At 39.6% G+C, this 20,035-nt stretch overlaps 1 protein-coding gene across 1 annotated transcript in view; it reads left to right on the forward strand.

Moving 5' to 3' along the window:
- The window catches only part of KCNK5 (potassium two pore domain channel subfamily K member 5), a 35,665-nt gene extending 17,396 nt beyond the window's left edge, over window positions 1-18,269 (forward strand). The window contains exons 2-5 of the mRNA XM_085055078.1: window positions 9,318-9,429; window positions 10,836-11,002; window positions 12,105-12,273; window positions 13,069-18,269. Coding sequence (XP_084911204.1) covers window positions 9,318-9,429; window positions 10,836-11,002; window positions 12,105-12,273; window positions 13,069-13,883 — 1,263 coding nt within the window. The 3' untranslated portion in view covers window positions 13,884-18,269. The remainder of the gene's footprint in view (window positions 1-9,317; window positions 9,430-10,835; window positions 11,003-12,104; window positions 12,274-13,068) is intronic.
- The last annotated feature ends 1,766 nt before the right edge of the window (window positions 18,270-20,035 follow it).

A 20,035-nucleotide genomic window follows, 5' to 3' on the forward strand; every position in this document is an offset into this window, starting at 1 on the left:
AGCCTGCTCCAGCACCAGCCTCCCACAGGGTCACAGCCTTCTCTCAGGCATCCACCTGCTTTGGCATGGGGGTCCTTCACGGGCTGCAGGAAGTTAGCGTGCTTCACCATGGTCTGCACCACAGGCTGCAGGAGAATCTCTGCTCCAGGGCCTGGAGCATCTCCTCCCGCTCCTTCTGCGCTGACTTGGTGTCTGCATACTTGTTCCTCTCCCGTATTCTCGCTGCTCTGGCTGCAGTTACATAGGAGCAATAACTTCTTAAATACATTGTCACAGAGGTGTTACCACCAGGTCCGATTGGCCCAGCCTTGACCAGCAGCACATCCATCTTGGAGCCAGCTGGCATTGGTTCTGCTGGATATGGAGGAAACGTTTGGCAGCTCCTCACAGAAGCCACCCATGTGGCCTCCCCCACTAGCAATGCTTGGCCACACAAACACAATACATTCACTAACCCGTAGCAAGGATGCTGTTGTTTAAATCCTCTGTGTACCTACACATTATTCTGGGATTGGGTAGTGTGAATTTTAAGAGCAGCTAATGTGATGGAACTTCAGGTGCAAATAGGAATTCATTGGCTTATCCAACAAACTCTTCTGCAGAGAGATTTTGGAGCTCATATTCAGCAGTTTAGTTTGCTTTAGCATGTTTGCATTTAGTCAGTGTTCTTCCTCAGAATTATACTAAATTAATTATACTAAATTAGATAGCGAATATTCTTAAGTGTAAAGGTATATGTGTAGAATTAAGATGTGAATGTTTTCTAATCCCTCTTTAAACTCAATAGTGTCTTTTGAAGGACATACACAGGTCTTCCTTACAGCACAGTGATGGAGTTATTTAGTCAAGAGTGTTTTCTCTTTGGTAAAGACCGCTTCTGTGTTTCTCTATGTTTAGTAGTTTCTTGTCTTTGGTGTTCTTACTGCACAGCGTGTTCTGTTCTGTTTAATCACTAATGTCGAGCTCTAATCCACAGTTTTCTTCATAGCATGTATTTAATTACTTTCACTGGAATCTGTTTTCAAAGTCCAGTAAAGGACGAAGTATCACACTCTGTGCTTTCTCCATCAATAAAATTAGCAAGACTGCTTTAAAAGATAAAAAGTGCTAGCCACATTGAAGTCTGAGAGCAAGAGTTTTCTCACTTAAAAAAAAAAAATCAATAAAGAATTGTGACAAAATGACCTAAATAAGGAATCAGGAACAAAACACATGTAAAGAAACCTTTTGGGAGTGCTGTATTCTAAGCTAACAGCCAAAAATTATGTCTACTTTGCTGTCTGTTGTATCACAAAACTATGCAAAGTGAAAACCAGGCATGTATTTACATGCATTCTTTAAATATCAGGCTTAGATGTAGGGACAGCTTTGTATGAAATGGCATGTGCTGGAGGCTCGGTTAGGTAAGAAAAGGTCTGCTTAGGTGAAGGTACAATTTCCTGATTGAAAGTAAAGCATAATGAAGGGAAAGCAATAGTGTGTCTTGGTTCTGTAATTCGTTTATGCATTGAGAAGCACTGTTGCATGAACAGAATGAAACACTAAGAAGTTGGCTGGGTAAATGAAGAATCAACAAGACCAGCCAAACTTTTTCTGCAGAGCAAGTTCAATCTTGTTATATAACCTTTTGGATAAAGTGTATTATATACAATGCATTGGAACTTTACATATACCCTTCTGTTTTGTATGCTGTAGGATACTGGTGGATCATTTAAAGTCACTTGTTGCAAATTTAAATTACTTTTATGATTGCCTTATTAAAAGCACACAAACAAACAAGAACCACTGACATATTAAAGCAGTTAAAAAGACTTCTTTGAGTTCTTCTTTCTCTGAAGACTTGGAAAAGTGAGAAGATAATATTCTATCTGCTGTATTGATAGAAGTGTGAAAATACAATCTCATTCGGGATTAAATCTTGCTATTACTGGAAAAAACTCCCTTTAAGTGTGTTAATCCGTATTTTGCCAGGACTTTTTTCCCCTACTGGGAATTTTCAAAACTTTGTCCTTTGATAGGAGAACTATATTTTAAAACTAAACTGTTGACTGAAAAATGCAAAATGTGTATTTACTTGCAATAGCAGTTGTACTGCATTTATAAAGTGATTGGTTATGACAGGAAGGGGAAAACTTGTCCCCTGCTATTTGTAGTTGATCTACATAGGATTGTAAACCTGGGGAATAACACTTGCTTTCCAGGGTTTGGGTTTGTTTGGGTTTTTGTTTTTTTTTCTATTTCAGTTTATAGATAAGGGGGAAGGAATACTGTATACTCCTACTGATATTTCCAGTTTTTTGCATAATATTCACGTATTCTTTTGGTTATGTGTGTTACTTACATCTGTCAACATCAAGCATGAAGTTTGTGAAGTTTTTATTCTTCTAGAAGTGAAAGTTAACGTTATTCTCTCAATGACTACTTCCTATTTTTTGCTTCAGTTTCAACTTTGACCTTGTGGTAGGTGGCTACTGTCCATAACCCCATTGTGCTGTTAGAAATGAGCTGTTTCTGCCTCAGATTTTGTTTGTTAAAACAGACTATACAAGTTCTAGGATTATCAAGAGTCTTGCAGAACCTAGTTTAATACAGGCCAGCAGGGGATTCACTCCTTTATGCTCAGTTGATCTGGAATCAGACTTGTATAGTCAACTGATGTCCTCTTCACTTAATGTGGAATATATTAATTCCCACCATCCTCCTACAGTGCAGGTGCTGCTGACTCATATCCTGCACCTCTTGCCCCAACCACCTTCCAGCTCGACTCTCTGCATAGGTCAGTAAAGGACAGTAAAACTTTCACAGGTTAGCAAGACACAAGGGTGTTGCCTGTCAGACTGAGACAATGCAGTTCATCAGTCTTATTTTTCTTTCTCAAAAAAGGTCGCAAACCATTCCCCACAGAAGAGAAGTAGGAAATCCAGGGATCAGCTAAAAGACTTCTTTTTACATCTGGCATGGTTCTTGCCCTGACAAACATGAAATTCATACTGCAAACGCAGATAATGCTGAGAGGGAAATGAGAGGTCAGCTCTCCTAAGTCCTGCTGGTTCATGTAATCCTGCAGAGACTGTCAAGTGGTGAAGGCAGCCTCAAAGGCTTGTCCACTTGGCCCTGTGTGCTGGCCCTGGTCATATGCCAGCGTGATTCAGCTGGGAGCTCTCGAGTCCAAGCGAGCAATCAGGGTAAGTCTGTCCTTACACTAGAGATGGGAGTGAAAAAGGATGGCAGGAACCACAACTGTGTGCTTTTCTGGTGCCTTTGAGCCACTCAGAAGGGGAGGATGGTTTCTACCATCCTTTCCTAAGAATTCTTGCCTTGAGCAGATTATATACTAAAGGTGCCAAGTGGCAGAAATATGCATGTCCAAATGGGGTGCTGCTGTTTTGTATTCCAGGATGTGTGGTTTTTTGTATTCTAATCCTCACAGAATTTTTTCCTCTCCAAGAAGTGATGAGCTTCCATTTCTGTGCACAGACACGTGTATAGCAGCCGTCCTAAGGATGACATGTGAATAGCTGATCTTTCTGCCGCCTTGATGAAATCATTTCACCGTATGTGAATTCTCTCTGCAGCTCTGCCACGTTGTGTCTCTGGCTACCAAAGTAACCAGCGTGGCACAGCAAGATTTTCTTAGCAGTACTGCATCTGTCTTCAGAATTGAGGTTGGGAAGGGAGGTGAAAGAATATATATAGGTTAGTGTGAAGTCTTTCAAGAACTCAAACAGGAAATTGTAATAAAACACTACTTGTATACACCTCATATATCTAGACATGAAAAGTAATTGGGGAGAGTTTTTACTCATTGGTAAAATCATTAGTTGCATAGTTGGCTTCCTTTTCCCTTTCCTTACCCAAAACCCAAGCTGCCAAGGTATTCCAGAGAGGAAAATATTTTCTCTGATGGACAGTATCTTCCATTCAGTTGGAGCACATCAGGGGTGCAGAGTGAAAGCCAATCACCTTCAATATCTACTTCATTTGTTTGTTGTTTTCAAAACACTAGATTATAGCATTTAGTATTATATTAAATATATATTGTTTAACAACTAAACACGTAAATTTAGGAGTTGAGCTATGACAGCTGTGAGCCAGGATTAATATATTTTGATTGGGAATCTACAACTTGATCTAGCTATAAAGTACTTAAAAAATCCAACTGCACCTCTGAACTAGGTTCTGCTGCTTTTAATATGCATGAAAGTGCAATATACCAACAGGACAGGAAATTTCTGGCCATGGCCACTGTTCTGCCTTTCTGCATAATGAGACTGAGGAAGCTGTCCTGTCAATCTAGCTGTGACCACCCACAGACATTTTCCTTTTGAAAGGGTTACTGACAGAGAGGGTTTCTTTTCCCTCTATGTACATGTAATCAATCCTGAAACAATATTATCCAGGTCAGCAGAACTTTGTAATGTATATCTGACCTGGGAGTCTTAATGTGTGACTCAAGTTTCTTATTATTGCAAAGATATTCATTAACAATTAAACATGTTTTTGTTGCATTTAAAAATATGATTATTATAAACAGCTGGCTGTTACTGTAACCTTATAGCTGGAGCCAGAAAACCTAAGTCACTGCAAAACTCATGTGGGACAAGTAAAAGGGTGTGCAGTTTGCATGGCATGGGTTTTCATTGTTTGTGTAATTTGAAAGCAACTGGGACTTTAGGCTTTTTGTTCATACGACTGCCTGTATCACTTCACCTCTCTGTTTTGCTCTGCTGCTACTGAATTTGGTTAAAACTGAAATCTGCTTAAAGATGAACAGCAGTGTATGAGTTTCATCTGAGAGTTTAAATTTAAAATTTATTACCCAGGACAATTTTATTGTGATTGGCTAACTTGTCAGTATTATATGTACTTATGATTAGATAAGTACAGCACTTTTCTGGTTTCTTCAAATTGTATGAAAGATTTAGATGTCGATGTGAAAAAGGATTGCTGTTGAAGCTTTTATTCCTTGTAGGATAGTCTCCAAAGTACTTGGTAGATTTGTAATTCAGTGTTTTTCAATGCACTAAATCTTTCCATCCTTAATAAAAGAACTGGAGAAAGAAGCAAAATTACTCTGACGTTCTTTTGGAGCCAGAAGTGAGACAAAACCTAGGAGTCCTCGGAGGATGCATCAGTTATTGCTTTAATGGATTCAGCTTTTGCATCTAGTAGCCAACTGTGCTTGTCCATTTCACTGTAATTCTGTTTAGATAGCATGAAAGCCACTGGGTCTGATTTCAGGCTTAATGGTTCAATTACATCTCCTTTCTTATGGAAAAAAAGCGTTTCAAAAGACAATTGTTCACACCACTGGGAGAACCTTAGAGCTGCCATTAGACTTACATGTCAGATCTCCGGGGAATGCTTTGAATAACAAGGGAGGCTTTAGCCTCTTCAAAAGAGACCTGGCACTGAGCAAATCTGGCTATTCTTCCTGTATGTAATAGGGTGTCTGTGGGGCAGGATCTGTTGCTCTAGTTTATATATTGCTGGTTTATAGTCTTCTGTCTTCTGGTGTGTCTGCCTACCTAGCCACAAGTACCCCAGAAGTCCTTTTTGTTTCCTATTGTTTATTGTCATCAGACCCAACTACTCCTTGTTAGAATATCTGAGATTTCATGCCAAATATTAAATTATTCCTACTTGTTATGCAAAACCTGTGTCAAAGCCTTCTTGCACTCCTTAACTCTTAGAATAAAATCACTAATGGTGTGTGACCTATATGGGCCAAGACTTCACCTTGCTATTTTGAAATTTGTTTTGAGAACTTTTTAGCCCTACTGTTACTCATATTCAAATGGTATGTGCCTAAATAATCTGAGAGAAATTACTCTCCTTTGTCCAAGATACAGGAGATTTAACAATTATTTCTTGTGATATCTGGTGAATCTGGAGTGCACCTGGTCATCAGGGGGTTAACAAAAATGTCACCGAAACCAGGAAACACAAGTCTGTGTTGCAGCAGTGCTGGGGTTTGTGGGGTGAAGTGGGAAGGTACCTTGTAAATGAAGCATATTTTCTGCTTGATGACTTTCAAATTACATTCCTTTTTCTACTTGTGGTAATGTCACCAGACGATGTAGTAGTTTTAAGTCCGTTCCAACAGACTTAAACAATAACTTTCAACAGTAATATCAGAGTCTCTAAAACTTCTTTCCCTTTTTCCTTTGCCAAGAAGCAGAATTGGACTAGTAAGGAATGAGGGAGAAGAAGGGGTTTGATTCTGTGAGGCAAAAGATATTTGACTGAAAATACAGTCCTTTCTTCATCAGTATGAACTGTCGTGAGGTGAGACTTAAGGCGATATAAAAATTATGAGTTAGCTGTTTTCAGCTTTTGCATTTGGGCATACTTAAAAAGGTGTTTTTAAATTGCGCCTTTCAAGATAATAACAGCACTTGCACCATCTGCCATCTTCTTCCTTGCCTCCTGTTTTACAGTCCAAAGACTTTGAGGAAGTTTTCTGTAGTTTAAGAAATCAAGCACAGCCAACTTGGGGCATTCTGTATCTTAGCATATGAAAATAAAGGCACCTCTGACATTGCCTAACATACTTGCCAAGCAAAAAAAACCACAACCATGTTTGCCGTTCAATTGTATAGTGTCCACTCACATTTTTTTGTTCGAAGCCAAAATCTGTAATTATTTCAGCATGGGCAAAAGTTATGCTGGTTGGAAAGCAGCTACATATTTCCCACAGCACCAAACCTATCCAAGCATGTTTTGTGACCATCTTAGTTCCTGCAGCTGGGATGCATATAGTGCATTCAGACTTACTGCAGGCATAAAGTAACTTTAAAGACTGGACTGTAGATCATAGATAATTGTGTGCTAATAGCTGTAATAGCTGTGTGCAAATAGGGACAGGAAGAGTGTGTCAGCTGTGTCTGGAGAATTATCTGTGGGTTTTCTGTACCAAGAGTTTCTATAACTTGTAGAGCTGGCCATCTCCCCCCACCTGTTAGCTGCCTGGCTGTGAAGGGCAGCTGTGTGCCACTCAGTCCAGCAGCTTCTTCCCCTCAGACCTGGGCCTCCTTCACACCTCCAGACCTCAAATCCTGGCAGGTCTTGACATAATTGTATGTACTGGGAAACTGACCTCATGAGGTCAGACCAAGGTGGAGTAATGCATGAGATAATGGCCTGTGACAATGGAAACATATAGTTCACTGTGTCTCTTAGAGATCACTTGCTCCGTGAGGAAACAACAATTAAAAAAAAAATCCAAGTCTGCTTATGGAATGGAAAATGATTGGAACACTGGTGTTTTGTGTAACATTTAGGCAGTGGAAGAAGTCAAGGCATCTTTTCAGGGATAATAGGTATCAGATTGTGTTTGTCAGGTACTTTGGATGTCCTTTGGGATTTTCGGGAAGATAATCTGCAGACTGTGGCAGAAGTGAGTGATTGTACTCTGGTTTCTTCTCAGATGAGCTCTTGTGACCCATTATATCTGCAGCTTTTTATTTTAGTTTTTTTGGAAGAGGGGTGAGTGGCACTGTGTGTTTACTTGCCTGCTCTTCACCTGCCTGTTTTAGGGCTGCTTCTCATTTGTACACCACTTTCTCATGACACATGAGTGAGTGCCTTGGTGAGAACTCTGTCCTCTTCTATCCAGACCATGTAGGCTGTGGAAAGACACTGCATGCAGTTTTGCACACACTTTGAGGAGAAAGAAAAAATTCTAGTTCTTTACCTTCATTCATTTTGAGTGCTTCTCCTTTTATCTTCTGTAACAGCTTGTGTGTTGAAAGTGCATTTTAAATTACATTGTTTGCATCTTGTATATGCACAATACATTCACTTTGAGGGCATTTTTATTACAGCAGGAGGGTGGTGATATGTAGTAAGTCTCAAGAATAATTAAAACCTGTGTTAACTTGTGTATGTTTTCAGTAGTGATTGAACTTTGTGTTGAGTGTCTGCTGGGTCCAAGATCAGATCTTAATCAAGTAGAAAGGAAGGAAGGGGGGGTGGCGGTGGCGGGGGAAGGAAGAGTTGGTTGTAGTTACCTTTATAAGTTCTTGCCAGTTTAAGATAAACATCACCTGTCATATTTATTTCTTGAAAAAAAAATTTAAAAGTATATTGCTTCCAAGTTTTTAGGTATTTAGCTGGAGATAGTTTTTAATGTTCAACACTTATGGAGGGAGAAATGCAGAAAGTGAGTGGGTAATGTTATAATCAACATTTGGAGATATCTTCACCTCTCCTGTATATGGGTGTAGCCTCAGAGTGTCAGTGTTTACAATAAAGGGAAAAAAGCAGAGTAACCTGGTAAGGCTTTAATTGCATCATGATGTGACAGGGCAAAAATTCAAGTGTGTAGAGATTTCCTAAAGAGAATATGGTAAATCAGTTTGGTTTTCTTCTTTTACTTTGAGGAGGTAGAAATGCACACCAGAATGGGCAAGATGCATGGTTTTGATCTGAAACTTTCACTTTCTGCACTAAATAGTAATTAGGGTTCCTTATCAATGTGTTTTCTACAGTCTAGTTTTGGAAAAGGAGAGGGGGCTAGTTTTCGTCTGAGCTCCTTCCTACGAAAGGTGAAGGCGGTTAAGAATTCTTGAGCATCTCAAGGTCTGAACAGCTGTTAAAAAACCGACTGGCTGCATCTGTAGAAATGCTACTGCCCTGGCTTGCTTGCCTGGATCATTGTTAACGAGTGCTTTGCATTCATCATGGCATACCAGATTCCAGCGTGGGAGAAAGGCCTAATTCAAGGACACAGACTGGAATCCTGTTGCATGAAATGCTTTGAAAAAATGTTCTTTCCTTTGTCTTTAAAAGTACAGTTTTTCTGTCGGCTTGTAGATGGCTTGACTTTGCTAGAGACAGCAGGTGAATTAACATTAATCACATGAGCTTTGCTAAGGATTCTATGACATTCATACCCAAATCAAGCTGAGGCATGTAACAGTGTTTTGAAATGGATAGTAGTTCTGAAGATGTCCCTCATATTAAACCAAAGTCAAGATCTGCTCTGGAGGTTAAATGCCAGTTCACTCTGGAGGAATGTATTTGCTCTCTGGAAGAGATCCATTTGGTTTAAACTGGTAAATCAAATGTAAGTTTATCTTATTAAAACTCTGTATTTAAATGTCAGAGCACCTGCATTACTTTTTCTCATGTGAAGAAATTTTTTTGTATTTCATAAAATTACTGTTAGTGAATATACTAAGCCAGCCTTCATAAAAAACTCAGTGACTATTTTGAAAGTATGAGCAAACAGGGAAAACCTGAGAGGGACAGACACATTTGGTTTTTAGGCTGCCAGGATTTTACAAGATTGACTGTGAGCTTTTTCCTTACAGGTTGTGTCAGATGCTGCTGGCCAGGGGGTTGCCATCACTGGGAACAATACTTTCAACAACTGGAATTGGCCTAATGCTGTGATCTTTGCTGCTACTGTGATCACTACAATTGGTAAGCATTTACTACATAAACATAATTTATGTAGTTTTCTGTAGGCTCTAGTGTGTTTGTACTCTCCCATTTCTGTGCCAAGGTAGTCACCAAATAAAGTCCCCATGGCTGGAGCTGCCTGGAGTTTGTGTTCACCTGCATAGAGGAAAAAAAATGAGGGTTTTGGCACTCTCACCTTGGGTGTATGGAAGACGAAAGTTAGCCTTTCCAATAAGTAATGGATTTAAGGTGCTGTTTGGGTTGGCTGGTATCATTCCAGTTCTATTGATTCGTGCACTTAAATTTCCAAATCATAAAATTCCAAACCAAAAGCATAACAAAGCATTCCATTAAACTAATACCTAAACCAAGTGCACGAGGTTTTTGTATTGCTGTCTTGTTACACATACACATCCTCTTCAGCTACTACTAAATTATCAGTGTTCCTGGCTTGCAGAACCATCTAGACTTCTTATCCACCTCTTAAAAGAAGGTGAAGCAGAGCAACTGTTGTTTTTTAAATATCACTACTGATTTGTGCTTGTAAGACCCTCTGCACTGAAAGACTTCTTCCTCCTGTGGTATATAGATTTTTAGAACATAACATCTTTTGCCTTCTGCTTTTACAGAAAAATCTTTGCACATTGGTGTTGTTACACACTGGCTGCACCTACAATGAAAAAAAGAAAGGAATGCAAAATAACCAGAGAGGACTGGATGTAGAAGTCTTACTGTTAAACCATATGCAGTACTGTGGTTTTCTTTATTATATGAAATTCACAATACCCAGCTTATATTATAACATACAACAAAATGTTGACGTCAATAACACACCTAAATAAGAAAACTCTGTCAGAAGTTCAGAAAATAGGCTGCTGATTTTAGAGCTTGAGTCTGTAATGCCCTGTTGGGTTCTGTGACCAGCAAAGAACTAAATTCAGTTGAAATACCTTGCACTTACTTGCCTTGCACTTAACTCGCAAGCTCTTACCTAGCAAAGGTACCAGGTCACAAGTGAAATGTGTATAGTGGATCTTTCACGTGGGAGCTAGCTTCAGGGTAAATTTTGAATATCATTCCTTAAAATTGAATCAGTCAATTTTTTAACAGTACTGCTTAGGATTGAGGCATCATATTAGAAGTTTTGAGATGAGCTTTATTTTCTATTTTTCCCATCTTGTCAAGAAAAAGATGCAAAATCTAGGGAACACTTGAAGTGCAGTGAAAAATTATGTGTTTGCTAGAGTAGAATTGGAAGGCATCCAGATTCAGAAGATCAGCAGCTGGAGTGAACTAAAGCTCTTATAGATGGTGAAGTAAGGAGTGCTTGACACAGCGAGAGCCCACAGTGCTGTTTTGTGCACAGGTAGCATTGCCTTGAATTCTCTTCAACAGGAACAGACAGAGCACATACTTATCTCTTTCAGGTTATGGAAATGTATCTCCAAAGACACATGCTGGGCGTCTCTTCTGCATATTTTATGGGCTTTTTGGAGTTCCTCTCTGCTTGACGTGGATCAGTGCTCTGGGGAAGTTCTTTGGAGGACGTGCCAAGAGGCTGGGCCAGTTTCTGACAAAAAGAGGAGTAAGCCTGGTAAGCCCTTACTTGTTTACCCTTGAACTGTGTAGTTTTGATGCATGAATTAAGCTTTCATTTCTTAACTTGCCTGTTTATCTTGTGGTAAATGAACACTTGCACAATTATGAATTTTCCCAATGGTGTTGCATTGAAATAAGTAAAAGAGGGATTGGGTCTGATGTGTTAGTTCTGCAAGAAGTTTAGCAACATGAGATCTCATAGAAACCTTTGGTACTACTTCTTACATTAAAGACCTTTAGGACATATATACATGAGGCTTCATTTCACAGAAGTTTCATTCAAGCTCCTCGGGCATGGAAATGAAAATAAGCTGTCCTGCTTGTCTCCCACCTGCCTGTGTGCCAGCATGAGTATTTCCTGCTGTGCAGTGAGCCAACTGGAAAATAATATTTTGTTCTGAGTTACTGGCTTGTGGATTTTTGTTTGTGGCATTTTGTTGGTTTTTTGGTGATGGTTTGTTTGAGGCTTTTCCTCCCCCTCACCTCCTTCCCCACTGTAAGTGAATTCTCAGTTCTAACTGCACAGAGATGGTAGTCAATGCAGGGTCATAGTGCCTGGAGGGCACTGAGAGTGCTTTAGGTCCTGGTTTCAGAAACTGAGCAAGAACTTTCTTGGTTTTGCACCTGAGAAGAAAGTACAGAAAATACTAGTGAAATGCATGTGTATGTGCAGGATTGTACAGACGTTGCATGAGTGGCAAAGGGAAGGAAACACAAATAGGAGAGAAATGTCTTAAAACACTTCTGATCTTCTATATTCAAATGAGTAAAAGGAAAGGTAGAGGCACTGATGACTTTCTAGACTAGAGTGCTATGTCCATATCCCATGCCAGTTTATAAAATATCAGGGGCTCCTTAAGCTCTTCCAAGAGCAGGAAAGAAAACCATAAGGAAAAAACCTTTATTGTGGAAGTAATTGTAACAATAGGGAGCTCTGCTTAAATGAAAAAAAGAAGTGTGTTTACTTCAGTCACTTTTAGTGACTTTTAACTATGGTAGCTACATAATTACCACAAAACTCTGAAATATCAGATCATTCTTGGTGCCATGGATGGGAAAAAATTCTTTAGATTTTTGTCTGTCTTTTTTCTTTACAGAGGAAAGCGCAAATTACATGCACGGCTATTTTCATTGTTTGGGGTGTCTTGGTCCATCTGGTTATTCCTCCCTTTGTCTTCATGATGACTGAAGGATGGAACTACATTGAAGGCCTCTATTTCTCATTCATCACAATCACCACCATAGGATTTGGAGATTTTGTTGCTGGTCAGTAATTGTATTTTATATATTATCTCATTACATGCATAGTGTGGCAATTCTACTTCCAAACTCTAATTTGAAAAGATGTTTTCTGAGCTTTTCCAGAACACTTTGCAGAATAGAACACTCTGATAAATCTGGGTACTGATCCAATGGACTAGATCTGTCTCTTCAGTGTTGGTGTATATACTTAAGGCCTTTTTTAGGTTAATTTTGCAGCCAGGTTCTAGAGTTTGTAAGTCCCTCTGGTGCCCTAGGTCTGTATTTCAGGCAAGGAGCTACCCTACCCACCATGACAGCTTGTACACCTTTGGATGGGATCCAATTTACTAAGCAGGATGTGTAGGCATTGGGCAATGCCCTCTACATCTGCCTAAAATTAGTCAATGGAGAATGCTGAGCATATTCCTCTCTCCTTCCTAAATCTCTTCTTTCTCTAAAATCCACTGCTTTGTTCAGACTTTGGGGGGATCCTTGTAAGTGGAATTCTGTATCTTTTTCTCAAAGAATAAGAATTCTAATTTTCAAATAGGAAAGCATTTACTTTTATGTGGTATAAGGAGAGGATAAACATGCTGCTATTTTGTTAGTCCAGTGGTCAAAATACCTGAGCTTAAGAACTGGAAGATACGGGATCAGCTTTTTCTTTCAGATCCCCACTTGCTACTTCTCAGACCAGTGTTCAAATAAGGAGGCTCTTCTAGTGAGGAAGAGAGCAATTCTCAGGGTCGTAACTTCAAAGCTTTTTCTGTCAGCTGTGAGTCTTCTTTCAGTAATGTTTTTGTTTTTAATTCATTGTAGGTGTAAATCCAGATGCAAACTATCATGCACTTTACAGATATTTTGTGGAGTTATGGATCTATCTGGGACTAGCTTGGCTTTCACTCTTTGTTAACTGGAAGGTCAGTATGTTTGTGGAAGTCCACAAAGCAATCAAGAAACGGAGGAAAAAAAGAAAAGAGTCATTTGACAACCATCCTCGGCCTAAAAAACCCCTTCAAATGGGTAACTCAAAGGATGTCAACATTTTCAGCTTTCTTTCAAAGAAGGAAGAGACTTACAATGACCTTATAAAGCAAATTGGGAAGAAGGCCCTGAAGACAAACAATGACAAAATGATTATAGTGGAAAATGCCAAACAGATGAATGCCAGTATAGATGTTCAGGTGACTTACACAAAGACAGAGTCATTTGAGTATGATGAGGCTTCCCTGGACATGCAGAATGGTCATGTGCTGAGACCCCTCCATGACAAACGCATTGGAGACAGCCCTCTGGAAGGAACCATGTTTGTAAACCAGCTGGACAGGATTAGTGAGGAAGAAGGTGAAGTGTGGGATTCTAGAGACTATCGACCCTTAATATTTGAGAATGCCAATATAACATTTGTAAATGAAGATGATGATGAAGAGGAAGATATCTCAGATGATGAGGAAACGTCAAAATCCTCTATGGATGATAATCTTGCAGAGGAGCCTGAAACTGAAAAAAAACTGGTGAAATTCCCATCCTCTGACGAATCCACCTTTACCAATAATGAGCTAGAACTTTCTGTGCCTTATGAACAACTGATGAATGAATATAATACAGTAAGCAATGTGAAGGCTGCCACGTGAAGCATGTTGAACAATGGTTTTCTGAAAGTTGTCAGTGCATATTGAACATAGAGCAAGGAGAAAAGTATGTTTTTGCAGCTTCTCCCGTCTCTTTGAAAACAAAAGCAAGTCCCAAACTAAGAAACTCCAGTCTCCTTTTCCCATCCTAAGTTGGCTTCTGAGCCTGTCAGCTTTGCTTTTCTGAAAAGACTTGTAAAATAACAGTTGAATTTGGAGTCCCACTCCTTCTTTGGATTTTATGGTTCTTGAACAAAATAGAATAGAAAAGACTAGTTAATACACTGGATCTGCTCTGAGTTCATGCATTTCATTAAGGAAATAGTTTGGGAGTGTAACTATACCGTTGCAAGAGACTGTTTTGGGCATCACATGTGTTCGGTTACTCCATTAGCCTTTCACCTCTGAAAACCTGGATTTGAATCCTGCTTTTATCACACATGAAATCATGGGGGTTGCCCATTGTTGTTACCGCCAAAAATACGGCGGTACCTCTGTAATGCTACTTGTACTTAATGAGAAACTTTAAATGGAATGCCAGGACACACAGATCTGAGCTGAGGTGTGCTGGTAGACTGAGAAAGGAGCTTCTGGAACATCTGTGTAGAATATGTCAGTGCTTGCCAAATTTTAGTGAATTCTAATTTCATAAATGAAATCTTAAAATTCAGAATTCCAAAGGAATGGATTGAGAAGGAGCCCTCTAACAAGGAAGAATCATCTGGGATGAAGCTCGCCAGTTGGGCTGCTAAACTGCACATCAGCCCCAGAACTGCTGAAGAGTAAAGTGACTGGAAGACTTACTGATCAAAGCATGTATAAGCACAGGCAGGATGCAATGAACTTTTTTAATGTTGAAAGTGTCCTTCCACTGTCCATTTCCTAAAGGAAATACTTGAATGAACCTTATCCAGTATCTGTGTACAGGTGAAGTTTTATTGACACTGTTCTTGTTAGGAAAAAGTCACCTTGGGAAGCACAGATATTCTCCAAATGCCCTAATGCCTGTCAGAAGGGACCTGTAGCACTGCTGCTGATCTAGGCAGTGTGTTAGTCAGTATTGATGTTCCTCCCTGCCTTGGTACTTCAGACATGACTTGAATGGGAGATGATTTTTGAAACAGTTGATTACACTTTGTGTATTTTTTTGTTTGTTCTTAAAGTTTGACCTATGTGCATATACAATGGTTATTCTTTCTCACGTGAAAGAAGGTTGGGCAGTATCAAACCCTGGGCAAACTGAGATGTGATCAAGTGACTTCAGGCCACAAGGCACTTTTGTTGGAAGGAACTTTGGCTCTAAGCCTCTAAAAGTATTATCTTATGACTTGGAGATGGGCTACTCACTAGAAGGAAGCATGTCTGTTCATAACATTTATGCCCAAATTGTTTTGGCTACAAAGAAATTTTACCATGGTTTTATTTTTCTTTCTTTTTCCATAACTATGCATTAACCCTGACAACTCTTTCAAATGAGGCTCTTGATTATATGCTGGCAAAAGGTACTGGCTTCAGTTTTATCCAATATACTTGGAACAGAAAATAGCCAAGACCTTTGAACCTTAACATGTCAGGTTCTGCTGATCTGTTTGGTTTTAGAATATTTAAGTCATTCCAGTATGTCCAAAAGTTTCCAAAGTTCAGTGAACAGTTAAAAGTTGTCTCAGTCTCGTTCTCAGTGTAATGCTGGCAGACTCACTAGCTCTGTAAGAAGAGCTTTTGGAATCTTGCAGTGCTAATCTTGAATTGCTAGCTATTTCTAGTAACTGCAAATACTGGCTGCAGCTTCAGTTGCTGGCCTATTCCACAGAAGGAGGAGGATATATGGGAAACTGGCACTCTGGTTGGATAGCCTTTAGGTGGGAAGTTTTGAAGTTATCTACTGTGAAACAAGGGACTGTCTTTACTAGTCTATTTCTTTCCTAGAATTTTCCACATATATGACATTTTTTCAACTAGAATGTGAACACAATGGCCAAATTGTGGCCAGCTCGTGTCCAACTCTGTTATACTAAACAAATGTGGAATAAACATAATTTGATTTGGTATTAAATCTGCAATTTATGATAGTATGGTTGAAGAGAAATTCTCATTTGTAATCAAATTTTATTATTAATGCTATTTGGAGCAGCAGTGGTTGGATGAATTTGACTTGTGTCTGACAGGAAAGGGGGAGAGGCCATATCAAGAAGATTCTTATTTGCTTCTAATAGGATACTTTGATCCCCTCTTTATTAAAACTACTCCAAGCCATTCAGGTATTTGTATATATCTGAAGGGTTGTGGTTGACAGCTGTACTTTATAACTGTAAGAAATGGTAGGTAGGATTATGTGCATGATGCACAGGATGCTTCTGCAGTCAGCCTAGCCTTCTCTTTTTTTTTAACATATTTTTTGTTTAAAAAAGTCCACACTAACTTAAAGAAAATGAGAAAGCACTCCATATAGCTTTTTTGTCCTCCAACTTGTCTTCTGCTATTGATGCAAAGATCAAAGTTTTAGTAACAGTTAGAAAGCTACAGGACAATGAGGGGAGGAAAGACTTTCAGCAAGTGCGTGAAATGCAAAAGCATAGTCAAATCTTCATTATTAAAAAAAAAAATTCTCTTTAATACAGAAATAATACAACCCAGACACTTGGCTGGACTGCTTGGACTGGGAGGGGATGTTGCACACTGGAACCCAGACTGTTGTGCGTAGCAAAGTGCACTTGTACGCCAGAGCTGAGAATAGATGGGATCTGTTTCCTATTATCAAGCTAGATGTGCCTCTCTGGCCTTTCCCAGTGTAGTCAGCATAGACTAAAAGTCTGCATAACAAGTATCATGGGATTTAAAGTAATAGTTTAAATTTATTAAAACAAAGTACAATATTCCCAGTTTTTTGGGGAAACATGATCACACCTCACAAAACTGTTCTCAAGATATCCCACCATGTGCCTTAATGTAATCTTAACACTGGGAAAAAGTTCCTCTTTACACAGGGGCCAACGGAATTGGTCTCGTTAAGCCCTACATGTTTCAGAGTTTTGGAGGGGCTTAGTTGGTGCATAGCTTTCATAGTGGCTCTCTCCAAAAAGCTGAATCTTTCCCAGGGTTTTAAAAATTATGGTGCCATCTCAGAAGTGCCAAAGTGCTAAACAAGACAGCTTTTTGCCTGCCTGTCTTCCACATCTTGAGAAAAGTTGCCTGGGGAATCTAAATTAATGTCTTTATGCCTTCAGATTTACATGTAGTGACTTAGAGGGGTGTCCAGGCTGGATTTTGTTCTGTTCAGCTCCAAAAGTGCCTCTGAGTGAATTCCCTAGTGCTACCTGGTTATGTCTTGTAGCTATTTCAATTATTTGGTCAATCTGGAAACATTTTCTTCAAATGCCAGTTAAGATTTCACGTAGCTAATTAGCAATGTTAACAGTATTCTTAAAGCTGTGGAATTGTTTTTACTGGTGAGACAGATCTCTTCCTGGAAAAAGAGGAAAGGAGGACTTTTTTAAAAAGAACGAGAAAACTTAAAAGCATGCATAAGGAAGGAATGGCATGGCAGTGGAAACTCTTTCTTTCTAGCTATTGCCTACAGGTAGATTTTCTTTCCAGTCACATTATGTGAAGGATGGGTTCACTTACTAATTTTGCCAAGATGAGCCAGTACTTTCAATTTTTTTTTTTTTCTTTTCAAAAATAAAGAAAAATCCTGAAATGTGACTGTGGAAGTCTGTTCCTACAAAAGGCTTTTTAAGTGCTATAAGACTATGTGACCCCATTCTTCGTGACATCGTTGTGATGCTTCTTGGGTCAGTATTGCACTGTTGAAGGCTGTTTTTACCAGAATGGCATCATTTTCAGATACCTGTCTCACTTCAGGCAGTCTGACACATCTGATACACTGGTACGAAGTCACTGAGGAAACACAAAATCGGAGTGTTGGATTTTTCTGAACTAATGATTCGTGAATCTGTTGCTGGCAATGGATATCACAAAGCACACAGAATTAAAACCAGACTGATAACAGATCCATGGTGACACAGCTGCATATGGTAAGATTTTATTTTTCCTCCAGTTGATCTGGGAGAGTGTGTAGAGACAGATGAGGAGAGCAAAAAGCAATATACAAGTCTGTTGACTAAACAAAAGAACTTTGTTGTAGACTTGTAATTTTTGTGCCTCGTGGCATTCATTCCATTTGTGATGGATTTAACTTCTAAAAATTAGCTTGTCTTTCATGTGGCTTTTGACATTTGTACAGTTCTGACTCTTATCACTCCATAATATGCCTGTCTGTCTGTTCTTTGTTACTGATTGTCACTGGAATCACACTGTATGTAAATATTTACTAAGTCTTTGTAAAATGTAATTTATTTTAATATTTTGCAATAAAAAATTTACAATTTATCCTCTCTGTCATGAGAAGAATGGCAATTAAGATTTCTTCTTACAACTACCTCCACTTGTAATGCACCTCACAGATGAGACTGGTCCTGGCCCAAAGAGCTGGAAGGTAAAGAAGAGAAAGTGAGTTGTTTTATGCAAGCAGATGCCTGAACTTGTGTGGGGTATTGATGACTTCAGTTCAATGGCATCTGGTCTTCAATTAGATACAGCATAGCAAAGTATTATTCAATGTGTACTTTGGACAGCTGTTGGAAGATAAACTGGAGTTTATTTTAAGGGCTGTGTTTTATCAGTGGGCTGCTTTTAAAGAAGATGCACTGAGATGGGAAGTGTTAGAATTAATCAGTACTGTGATCTGAATCTTATGCCAGAGCTATTAAAATATCTGAGTAGCTGTTCATGAATTTTTGCAAGATTTCTTGTAGCAGTGCTCACCATTTTTCAGTCTAGAAGTATTTGCACGCCTTCAATTCCAGCAGTTTCCTTGGCAACACGTTGGAAAATGGCTAACTACCTGCCTTAATGGGCAGCAAAATGTGACTTGGTGATACCCATGATAGAAATGAGGCCATGTGCAGAAACTGGGACAACCTCAGTCTGAGGAGGAACAGACTGAACCTTTGCTTTTAGGCAACTGAGTGAAATTGCTGAGGCACAAGCTAGGAAAAGTTGAGAGATGCATGGGCACAGGAGGAAAGGGTGGATGCTGTCAGGATTGGAGTAAGGGTAGCCAATCTCTGCATTTTCCTCCAGCCCCACAAGAGAAGAGCAGTGAAGGAGGAGGCTGACTGGTGCCTGATGCCAAAAAGGGCCAAAGAGGGAGGTGTCAGCTCCTCATGGAGCTGAGGGCAGCATACAGCATGGAGTCTGGAAAGCAACCAGTGATAGCTTCTCTCAGCTCCCAGCAGGTTGGACACTTGTTCACCTTCTGCCCTCGGAATTTTAGTAGTGTCATTATTTTATAGAGGGTAGGGGAGCAAGAAGTAGGGAAACAGGACAAACCTGTATCTGTTACATGCCTGTTCTTACGGTCCATGCCTGGCTGTGGGTTCTCTGAAGACAATAGCTTAATAGATAAAATCGCAGACCAGCTGACACTTAAAAAGCCTGAAAACCTTTCACTGAATGTGTATCATAGGCATTTACAGTGCCTGGTGCAGTGTGATACCATTAGCCTGCAGCTTGTGGACACAGAGAACTCAAACCTTTAATTCTGGGAGATGAAGACAGCAAGAAAGCAGGAAGAGCTGCTGTTCAGGACTGCTTCACACAGAAAAATGCTATTTCACTCCATTCAGGGCAATTTGCTGTAGCTGGACCAGATCCTGAAGAGCCCATAAAATAGCTGTTATGCAAAGAGGTGGTGGAGGTCTGTTACCTATTGTTTGAGGAGGAAGAGTTTTCTTTTTAAATCACTACGTGTACCTTGTGCCTCTCAGCAAGGGTTTGTCTGGTTTTTTGTTGTTGGGGTTTTTTTGGTTGGATTATTTGTTTTGTTTTTGGGGTTTTTTTGGGTGGGTTTTCTTTTTTTGGTTGGTTGGAGTCAGCAGTTTTTTTGGGGGGGAGGTGTTGATGTTTTGTGGAAACAATAGGTGTCCAAGTAGGTGTTCTGTATCTTGGGGTGAACAAAGTAGCAACCACTGGTTATCTTGGACTACAGAGCCAGCCTAGCACAGGGAGTGGTACCACCACTGATAGGAGCATAGAGCTCCAAAACACCCACAAATACTCAGCTAACTGCCCAAGGAAATTTGCTATTTCACACC

This window comes from Lichenostomus cassidix, chromosome 3 (genome assembly GCF_008360975.1).
Source record: "Lichenostomus cassidix isolate B80296 chromosome 3, HeHo_3.0, whole genome shotgun sequence".
Taxonomy (NCBI): domain Eukaryota; kingdom Metazoa; phylum Chordata; class Aves; order Passeriformes; family Meliphagidae; genus Lichenostomus; species Lichenostomus cassidix.